The sequence below is a fragment of the Ipomoea triloba genome, chromosome 10 (genome assembly GCF_003576645.1).
Source record: "Ipomoea triloba cultivar NCNSP0323 chromosome 10, ASM357664v1".
NCBI lineage: Eukaryota > Viridiplantae > Streptophyta > Magnoliopsida > Solanales > Convolvulaceae > Ipomoea > Ipomoea triloba.
In genome coordinates, this window is record NC_044925.1 from 23,809,492 (window position 1) to 23,821,446 (window position 11,955).

An 11,955-nucleotide genomic window follows, 5' to 3' on the forward strand; every position below is an offset into this window, starting at 1 on the left:
GTTAAAGAGGAGAGAGAGCGTGTGATGAGAGATTAATCCAACGGCTAGCGACCGCATAACAAGTAGCCGTTGTATGTGTCTTTTGACTAAACTACCCTTAACAACGTCTCTTTATAGTCTAGTTTAGTCCAAGTTCAGACATAAGACCACTGCGTGTATTAAATAGATTTAAAAAAATAGTGTCAAATAAGCTCTAAACATTATACAAAAAGATAATTAAATTTTAAATGTTTAAAAATTAAAATTGACACTAAAATTGATTATTTATATTGTAATAACATGTCACTGAAATTCTTAGAAGACTCCAACGATACTGCGGTGACTAGATTGACCCCTCCTTTTACATTAAAAAAATCACATGTTTCACTAAAATCACATTCATTTCCGGTGGTTTTAGATTTTTATTCCATCTCCGAAATAATGAATTGAGTTCATATAGGCATTTTGGATGCTGCTATTGAAATAGCTCTTGTGGCAATCTTTTTTGCTACTCCACCCATTTCATAGAGTATTCGACCGAGTTTCACAACAGCTACCCAATATTCAGGGGATCATTTTCCCGAACTTATATGTGCTTCCGCGGATCGTACAATAGCTGGCTTATAGCTACAAGGCCACAACCATTATTACAGTAATGAAGCTTTTGTTGACCAAATTTAAGACTGATTAATGTATCCCACGAGGCCTGAGGTCATGCCCATTATTACAGTAATCTACAAAGCTAAAATTTGTGCATTCTGGTTAAGCTCGCATTGTGACCCAAATACCTGTTTAAGTTACTCACAATTGATCGAAATTTTATGATTCTAAACGAAAAACTTGACCAACTTAATTAAAGTTACCCCGTTAAAATTAACTTTAATAACTAAATTTTTGAACATTATAACAATATAACATAGGAAATCACACAAATTAGATGTCAAGTGAATGCAAATTTCGTGCAGGAAAGGTGAGCAGTATTATTTATATCAAATTAAATATGCACTTCTTGATCTCTTTTTACACAGAAAATATATAAATTTTTCTTAACTTGAAGCAGTAAGAGCCAATGCCCACACTAGAGATAGAACTTGTGATCTCTCACTATCAATTTTAAGAAATTTAGCCTTTCAATTGTTTAAAGGTTGCCAATTCAGTTCTTTTGTAACATGTACTAATTTAGTTCTTTAATTGTTTAACACCAAAGTTAAAAAATGACTGAATTGACAACTTTTAAAACAATTAAAGAAATAAATATCTTAAAATTGACAGTGTAGAGTACATTTCATTACAAACAATAATTAAAGGACTAAAAGTGTGATTTCTCTTTATATTTTACAAATAATTAATGCTATCACCTAGTCAAACTAGTTAACACAATTAACTAATAGCTAATCGTTAATTGTCAATACTCAAATTAAACAAGGTTTTGCTTCTTCTTTTTTTCTTTAAATATATGTTTTGTGTTACGTGGATTTGCAGGCAAATTATACCATGGACCATGATCCAAAACGGTACCCTTTTTTTAATGAAAAGAAATGACACTCGTTCCAGTCCGTTCTGTGTAGGTAGCTCTACTTGTATAACATATTTAATTTCATTTTATATACATTGTAGTTTCATTATTTAAGCACAACTACAGTTTCATTTTGTTCCCTCTATAGTTTCATTCAACATTATACATACAATAGTCTTATTACAGTGAGACATGTTATTGAATTTCATTTTATATACACTGTAGTTTGATTACAAGACCATTAAATTATAATTATAATTCAACTTTGGTTTTATTGGATAGTATACACTCAAATATGTGAAACTGCTTTTCAGTTTCATTTTATATACACTGTAGTTTAATTACAACACAACCACGGTATCATTTCGATATAAGTACAATTTCATTGGACAATATATACTCAAATATGTGAAATTGTTATTCAGTTTCATTTTATATACACTGTAGTTTCATTATAATACAACTACAATATCATTTTGATAGAACTACAATTTCATTGGACAATATAGATTCAATATGTGAGACATATTATTCAATTTCATTATATACATGGTGCAGTTTCATTTCAACACAATTAAAGTATCATTTCAATTCAATTACAATTTCATTTGATAATATAAACATAATATGTGAGACAGTTTCATTTTTGATACACTGTAATTTCATTTTATAATGAATACATAAAAAAATATGAAATTTGTTAAAATTTACGGACAACCGGTTCTTTACACCATTTTTGGACCATGTCCATAGTATAATGACTGGGATTTGGAGTGATGGGCCAAAAATAATTCTGCCCAATTATTATCCTTTAATGGGGTGTCGGATTGTTATGCCGTGGATCCAGGTCCACCTTGCAAGGTGGACCTAGGTCTACATTCACATACACTATACTCTACATTCACATATTACAGGATTATATGATACTCTACATTCACACTTTGTAAACTCCACATTCACACATTACAGGATTATATGTTTAGTAACTATATTACCACTGTTATGCATTCACACATTCAAAACTCTATATTCACAGGTCATGTACTCTATATTCACAACTTAAGAACTCCACATTCACACATTACAGGGATACAAGTTTCTAGAACTTCTTAACTCTATTACAGATTCACACATGCATAACTCTACATTCACGATTTCTATACTCTACATTTACACTTTGAAACCTCTACATTCACACATTTCTAGGCAACTCTACATTCACACAATCATAAGTCTACATTCACGATTTCTATACTCTACATTCACACTTTGAAACCTCTACATTCACACATTTTTGGGCAACTCTAATTCAGCAATGTGTTTACTAATTTAATTAAAAAAAAAAAAAAAAAAAGACAAAACGACGTAGTTTTGGACCCAGGTCCACCTTGCAAGGTGGACCTGGGTCCACGGCATAATTTGCCTGGGGTGTCGTTAATGGCCTTACTAACCTTGGAGTTTGTACCGAGCTTGCAGTGCACTAATGATAACGTTGTCGGCATAATGTTCTAATGCTATTATGCTAATCTCCACCTTGTCCCTGGCTTGGCTTTATATCATTTGGCTTATTCAACATTCTTAGCCCCTGCACCCCCACGGTATGTAAAACCAAAATGTTTTAATTTGACTTTGTAATCAATCATCTTTGCTTAATATGCAATTCCAATTCATAATTCAAAATATCAACTATTGCTTCATTCCACTCTTAATCTGATAAGTACAATTGCACTTAAATAATTAATTACATTTTTGACCTAAAATCTTTCAATTTTGTAAAAAAAATAATAAAAGGCTAATTAAAATTGTGAGAAAGCCATGAAGAATTGTTACAATAAAAAAAAATAGAACAATAACTCAAGGTGCGGATCAGCAAGGATCTTAATTAAGGTGACCTACAAACTTGCCACATGGTATGTCCCTTGACGAGCATCCGTTGGAGGGTAAGTTGGGGGTGTTAATTGCCATAATAATTTTATCTCAAATTACATATATTTAAGTTGTTGTGATTAAAAAATGTTATTCTCAAATGGTCAAAGAACAATTTCAAAAAGAGTGAAAGACTAACTATTTGAAATTGTAAGAAAGTCTATGAATACCGATGATTCACCCTAACTAGTTGAAGGTAGAAGAATCAACTCGAGGTGTGAATCAACAAGGATCTCTAGATTGCCAAAGCCCAAACCCTTAATAATGCATTTGCCGAACATCGTCATTCGAATTGTGTGAATTAAAGCAACACGGCTCATGATGTGTTTGGTCCTTTAACGAGGATCCATTGGAGATAAGTTAGGTGCCAACAGGCAACAACCACTGCACGATTATTCCAACTGCAATAACATATATTTAGGTTGTTGTGATTGAATAGTCTATTATATGTTACACGTAGGGATATATTTTAGTGTCATCTCAATTCTCCACGAAGCGCTAATGATCTTTTATTTAATGTATGTGTGTGAACACATCCAAATCTCGTTCATGGCTGTGCAGGCCGAGATACCATCTAGCTGGCAATGGAAATGCTTCTCTGGCCATTGGCTAGAGAGCCCTTGCCGCCGGCCATGGGTTTCCCTATATATATATATATATATATATATATATATATATATATATATATATATATATATATATATATATATATATATATATATATATATATATATATATATAATAGATATCAATTGCGGAGAAAGTGTCCAGGTGAAACAGAATGATAGCCATTGATATTGTCAAAATCAATCATCCAGATTGAATATTGATTTTAAAAAAAAATACGGTGTCATTATGATAATTTTACGTATTGTTGAAAGCTTAAGGTGCATTTTTCAAAGCTTAAAGGTGCGTCTTTCTAAAGCTTAAGTCCATATTTTCAAAGCTTAAGGTGCGTCATTTTAACATTTAAAGTGCATAAGTTCTACACAATTTTACCACTTAAGATGCGTCTTTGTAACACTGAAGGCGCGTCATTTTTAACACTGAAGGTGCGTCATTTTAACACTTAATATGTGTCATTTTTTCACTTAGCTTCTGCCTTCGAGCACAATCATTTTTTAAATTTCCATTGATTTGAGCTATTGATCTAGATTTTTTATCAACAACTCAGATCTCACCGCATATTTCACCTGGGAGAGTCTTCGCACCAGATCTCTTCTCTTTCTATATATACACACACATACATACATATACACACACACATACTTGAATCCAAATGCATTATTAAAAAAAAACTGGGCTAGCTTAGTCTGTTCTGTTTGACCAATCACTGAAGATTATTGGAAAACCTTGACAGATTTACAAGGCGTTTGGTTGGGATGAAGGAATTAGGATGGAAAAAGGAATTGCAATTCGGTGGGAAAAGAATAAGGTGATAATAAACTTTTTTTTGAAAATAAGGTGATAATAAACTTTAATTTATTGTTTGGTAGGAATTCAAATTACATTGTTTAATTTGGTAGCGAGGTGGTAGGGAATAACCCTTGGAGCATTGCCCCATACGACCGATTGGGGAAAGAGAGCTAGCGACCCGGAGCCCAAACCGACCGAACACCGGCCTTACGGTCTCATGACCCGACCGTTTTCCAGCACCCGACCTCGTTACCTTATCCCCAGTGAATCCACAACAACATAGCGTTCCCGACCTCGACTAGCTCGGACCGGCCTCAAGGCGTTCTTCGCATTATGAAGGTAAGAATCATCACGCTCCACGTGGACGGTCCCAATAAGCCACTTAGCAAAAGCGCGGTGCATACTTACCACGTGCTTATCATGATGAGAGCCCGAAATTTGTCCCCTAGCCCACACTATAAATACCGCATTATAAATGCAGGAGAGAGGGATTTTTGGATCGGGAGAAGATCCGTAGGTAGAGAGAGAACACCGAGAGCCCTCCCTTATCCACATCGAACCGGATTTATTTATCCATCTCTCACCTTTTATATACAGTCGGTCATATTCACTATGTATACGATCGATATTTATTGTATCAGGAGGAATATAATTATTGAAAATGAGAAAAAAGAAGTTGTATAAAGACTAAAATGTCTTTGTGTAATAATAATAATAATCAAGACTGAATATCACTGAAAATCTAGGGGTAACTGAGAGGTTTGACCGAACAGATGTAATGAAGGCCTGAGTGTAGAGCAAGGTGTGCGAACCTGGAGACTGACAGAGCGACTCACTATTTGCCTCATCCAACTATTTTTGGGTAGGAACTTTGAAGGCATGGATTAATTTAGCATAAGTTAGAAACATAATGCATTATTTTTTTAAAAAAAAAATGATGGGTAGCTGGTGCTCTCAATGCAAGAAACATGGGCATCAAAAGACAAGACTGGGCAATGCACATGTTGATTCCACGAGTGAAGAATTCCTACGGTTGCGGTAAACCACATGATGAGAGAGATGACGACGACGATGATGATCAAAATGAATAGACGGTTGAATTATTTGTTCCACTTGGTGGAAAGAAGTCCCATCCACCCATCTTTTCTTCATCAATCCCTCATCACCTCCCTTCACTGTTATATTTCACTTTCCGTTCATGTGATCTGATAGCATAGATTGTACCTCTGATTGTTTCCACTGTTGAATGCTTCTGTTCCTCAGTGTTGTGTCGCATCCAAATTATATATATTCCCGTCGCTATTCTATCCCACACCACACTCTCACTCCCACTTATCTTTTTTTCACTTTTCTCAGCACCTTAGCTTAGCTTGCCCTCACCTCCTATTTTCCTCACAACCACAAATAACTTTTCTTTTTTCTCCTCAAACCCCAAAATACATTTTTGGGAAATATTACAAATATAGTTTGAAAAAAATAGCATTTTTTCGTCTCAATGTTTATACAAAATAGTAATTTTGCAACTCCATACGATCTCCCACCAACGAAGAGGGGTAAAACCTTGGTGTGCACGGGGTAGAATCCGTTTTGTGACCTTAGTACCCTAGTTATTCAGTTCAAACCAAGAAAGTCAATAAGGTCATTTTCACTAAAAATCAAATTTGTAACTATGTTATTACCAAGCCAACAACTTAACCAACTCAGTTGGGATTGCCCTTATTTTGCACACGCGCCCTTGATTAGTTAATACAAGGGCAAAATAGTAATTTGACACCCAAAACCATTAAAACCTTCTTTAATTTGGAACACTAATCCCTTGTCAACACAAAAATCATTAGAGCCTTTCATTTTTGTATTGCATGCGTGACATGTGGAGTATGTTAGTGACAAATTTGTAATTTATAATTCTAAATTATTAAAATTAAATTTCCTATTAACCAAAATCAAACCTGCCAAAACTTACACTTCTAATGAGAGGATTCAAAACTATCCCGGGTAAAAAAATCAGAGGATCAATAATGCTCACGAAAGACTGAAATTACTATGTTATATAAATATAAAGACGAAAATGGCTATTTCAATAAAGTTCTAATGCTACATTTGCTACAAGTAACATAGTATTCATGGTGAGTAAGAAAGGAAGAAAAAAAAAACCTCTAAAAAAAATTAAAGAAATGAACATAGACAACCTTTTATGTCACATCTTTATATAATTGATACGTGTTGAACGTTTTGATACTAAAGAAATTGTGACCAAAACAGATATATTAAACTCGTATCAATCATATAAAGATTCAAATATATATATAGATTCAATCCATAGGATAGATATATCAGACTAGCTAGCTTTTGGACTGGGAATGCAATTATATAAGTGAATAATTAATAATGATGTGTTGTATAGTATGTGATGATGGTGATGAACAGGCGGACATTTGAGACTTCCGTGTTACCTGGGAGGGAGATCCCATGTGGTTTGGTTTTATTACAATCCCCTCTGACCGGAATCGGATTTTCCCAGCGTTTGTATACTATTGTTGTTGTTGTCTGTCCAATCGTAGAAGTTGAAGGCGTCATCAATGGCGATTCCGGCGGGTTTCTTTTCTTGTCCGGACGGGAAGGCTTGGGAGAACATGAGGTTTAGAGGGTCGGTGGATTCTATCTCTCCCAAATCGGCGAAGAAATCTTCCGGCTGGTGATGGTGCTCGTCCGACGACGGCAGCGCGGGTTTGTAGCTCTGGGGGAATCCGGCCGCCGGGAAATCGTCCAAGTCGTTGATTTGTATGGCGTGGTCCTCCGGCGCGGTGGTGGTCTCCTCCTTGACCGGCGGGGTGGTGTCGGAGATTGTGTGGGGATCCGTTTGGGTGTCATTAGGGGTTGGGGTTTGGGAAAGGGAGGATTTGGCGGCGGCGTTTTTGGCGGCTTGTGATCGGGTAGAACCGGCGAGGGCGTTTCTCTGGGTGGGCCAGGGGTGGTTGTGCTCGGAAGTGTAGGTTATGACCAACATGTTTGGATCAGTCCGGCTACGTTCCACCTGTTTTCTTGCCGAGCAACCCTTTGAACTGCTGCATCTATAGTACCCCCTGCCATCATATAATCTACCTAATTAGCCACTAAACAATATATGGACAGATACTACGTGTAACATAGTCAATAGAATTTGTCAATTTGAATTGAAGTCTCAAAACACTAACAAGATTAGCATGAAATGTAGTGTGTTGCAAGCCACACAAGTTTTTCTTAGGGCTAAGCTAAGCAAAGAATCATATATTACTACATCCTTTAACAACTAACGTTTTAACCCGTACTCACTATCCAATAGTGTGTCGTACAGGATAAACTCTGCAACCGTGTAAAACCCTAACTGCTGGTAAAGGAGATGGGTCATAGCTAACCATATATATGTAGTCAAATATACATATGTAGGAACCATATATATATATATACTAGTTCCTTAAAACATGACGTCTTTCAACCTAAAATTAAAAGTTAGTGTCACTCTGAATCTCGATCTAATTACAATACAAATAAACCTTTTTTTTTTTTTTATTTCAAAGAGTTTAATTTTCCCCTCTTTTTTTTTGACAAATTAGATGTTTAACTATGTTTGAAAAGGATTTTTCATTTTGAGCAACAACAATACCATAAAAACTCAAGTATCATATGTATGACTTTTAGTATCATAAAATGTTAGTAATTAGTTTGGTTTTGTAATTCTAGTAAGTAGTAACCATTCACTTATCAAAAATAGATAAATATGTTAGTTTGGTTTTGTAATTCTAGTAACCGTTCATTTATCAAAGCTAGATAAATTAAATATAGCTGAAGTGTAATACTTTATGATGGATGGATGTATGAATATGATTGCCGCAAATATAGGACTTCAACATGCACTGGTGAAAACATGAGCACGTCTAATATAATGTATTGTCTAATATATAAACATCTGGATGTCAATTATACATCAATTTCTATTTTTTTAAACACTCATAATTTTTTACAAATAAATCTATTCTATAATTTTTTTTTAAAAAAAATCTTTTTCAGCCTAAACACACATATGCTATATATTCTGCCCTATAACTTTTTATGATGTAGTATATACCATGTCATACTTCAAAAAGTGAAACTATTATGGAGTATATTTTATCTTTTATGGTTTAGCAAAGCTTTTACAAGTGATAGAGAGAAATCAAGGTAAACCCCAATTCATAACGCTCTAATTAGCAAATGACTATAATAATGAATTAATCAACTTAGGTTATATATAATTAACGAGCTCAAACCAAGAAAATTAATAGATCACATCTATAAGGAATCAAATTTGTAATTTTGTGGTTAATCTGCTCAAACCAATGATTCAAGGAGTCCAATAGGTCACTCCAATTGAGAATCAAAATTGTAATTTTGTAGTTTCCAAATCCAAACCCCTAAACCAAATTGACTGGAAATTTTACTTTCTCTTTAAAGTACTGTATGACGTGATATACACGGTAAAAAAGTGATCGAGGCCGGTTATCACAATCTATCAATGTATGCAAGAAATGAAAGAATGATTAGATGAATATATGCATGTTAAACAATATAATATTTAATTTTTTTCATTATTTTAATGTGCATGTGGATTTCTCATCATCTATCTAAGCTATGAAAGTGAAACTCACCGGGGATAAGGGGAGCCTTTGATTGGCTTCTGCCCGTACTTCCTCCAAGCCCACAGATCAGACGGTACCACCTCCCCGCTTGGCCTGCTATTCGCCGGCGCCGGCGCCGGCACACACACCACCTTTTTCGCCTGACTCTTCCTGCCCCCATGTATATATACACACATTAGTTTCAGAACCACAAAACCCAACATTTATACAATACAATTTTAATTTCACTTTTGAGCCGTGCAAAATGAGTTATCATGAAAGCGATGGCTATTCCCTCAAACAACTTTTCCATTGATCTCCCATGAAAAAGTTGTTCTTGTCTCATAACACCACGTTATGTATGTATATATAGTATGTGCATGAAAGCTCAGTCTGTGATTTCAATTATACCTCATAGTTCAATTAGTTTAATTTGTCCACTAATTTTTTAACCACCCAAAAAAAAAAAAAAAACTTAAAATTAACGAAAAACAATATGCATATGTTTTGATCCATTATAGGTGTTAGGTTGCCTCGCGAAATGATTCCTTCAAAACCCTACGCTTTCATTAGAGAATATGGTAACCGTGACTATGATGATAACTATGATAAGATTAATCTCTGTACCTTAGCTTGAGAATCCTATTCTTTTGTCTTTTTTCTTTTTGGAAAAATTTTGGGTTTAATCGTGTTTGGCCTTAGATGGACTGAGAATTAATTGTCTGAACTTGACATGGGAATAATATTGTTAATTTAGAAGGGGTAATTAATGAAGGGTGTCTTAAAGTTTGTGAAATAAATTTTTTAAAAAATATTTGCAGTTTTCTATGATCTGAGAATCTCATAAAATATGGAGAGTGAGATTTCATCAATCAATCAACGAAGTGGGATTAGTAGACCGCTGACCTTCGTTTAATAGAGCCCGTATTTCGCGGAGATGAGATCTGCAGCCCCGCCGCCGCGTTGCCGGAGGACGACGCCGCCGAGATTATGTTTTCGCCGCAGGCGATTCCGCCGCCGCCGCTCGGCGGCGGCGGGTTTGAAGTGGGGGAGATCTGGAGCATTCTGGAGAATATGTTGCAGGCCGGTCTCTTCATTTCCTCGTCGAGAATTAGCTTCGGCGGGGCGAAGACGGCGGAGCTAGTGGCGGTTTCCGACACCGCCGCCGCCGGATCATTATCGGAGCAGGCGAAGAACGCGGCGGAGGGAGGCGGCGGCGGCATGGCTAGGTCCTGGAACATCATCGGATCTCTCATGTGAGAAAACGGATCCCCGAAATCTCGGTGATCGGAGTAGCAGTTCATAACCGCCGCCGCGATATTATCGTTATCGCCGCTGCTATACTGCCACGTGTCGGGAAGCGCCGGCGGCTCGGCTTCCTGGGCGGCGTTTCCGGCTAATCCGCTGCCGCGGACAATATCCGCTAAATCTCCCTGGTAATTCTCCATGCCGTGCAGCTTAAACTGGCTGCACATAATCAAAAACAAGAACAAATTTCTTTGGTAAAATTGTTGTTTGGGGAGATTAAGAATATAATAGAGAGTTGGGTATGTTTTGCACCGAACAGACGTAAAGAACATGCAGTAGACTATGTTTTTGTTTGGGTTGTATGTATGTATGTATGTGTTGATTAGGCTATGGAAGACTTATGTGGAGAAGAAGAAGGTGTGTTTTTCGTTGATAAGGAAACAAGCAAGATTCATTCAATGGAACTAATGTTTCTCCCCTCTCCAAAATGTAGAGAGAGAGAGAGAGAGAGAGAGGGTACGGGGTGGGGATGGGGGTGGGGGGTCGCTGACTTTTCATTTAAAAACCCCATTTCTATACGCAATGGATGAGAAAAAGAATTAGCTTTCAAACTAATGGTAAAATAATAATAATGTATCTAATATTATTAATAAATATGGGACTTTTTTTTTAATAATAAAAAAAGGTAATTCTTCTTCAATTTGTAGGTTCTACTTGCATGAAACTGATGGCTTAGGTTCAACTTTTCAATACTCAAATGCTATTCTAGCTAGGGGGTGCACTGTACTTTGCATTAGCTACTTGTTGAATGGATTAGATTTTTTAAAATAACATTAATAATTATAGTACCAAATACTTCATTTACCTCATTTTATGTGTGGTTTGAATAATAAAGTTTCATTAAGCTTATTTAATTTATATATGTTGTGTTTGCCAGAGCTTATTTAGTAGTTTATACCTTATTTTGAGCTACTATTAAGCTTATACCTTATTTTTTGGTATTCAAAAAATAAACTATAAGCCTAGTTTGGTAATGTTCTCAAAATAAGCCAATAGCTTAAAATAAGAGTTTATTTAGAAAAGATAGTTTTCAAAAATGAACTAGTAGCTTCCTAATTTTTTTTTTTTCATCTTTATCATTATTATTTTAAATAAATTACATCTTTTACTCATCTCAATTAAAATCTTTTTTTGACATTTGTGTTTGAACAATAATTTTTGTATGAACTAATTTTA

At 35.4% G+C, this 11,955-nt stretch overlaps 1 protein-coding gene across 1 annotated transcript; it reads right to left on the minus strand.

The window, feature by feature from the left end:
- Positions 1 to 6,894: 6,894 nt before the first annotated feature.
- LOC116031757 (probable WRKY transcription factor 14) lies at positions 6,895 to 11,234 on the minus strand. The gene is made up of 3 exons (XM_031274057.1): positions 10,378 to 11,234; positions 9,502 to 9,642; positions 6,895 to 7,920 (listed from the first exon to the last, which is right to left on the minus strand). Exons 1-3 carry the CDS (start codon positions 11,049 to 11,051, stop codon positions 7,323 to 7,325), a joined length of 1,413 nt encoding a protein of 470 aa, XP_031129917.1. The 5' UTR covers positions 11,052 to 11,234; the 3' UTR covers positions 6,895 to 7,322.
- Between the last annotated feature and the right edge of the window lie 721 nt (positions 11,235 to 11,955).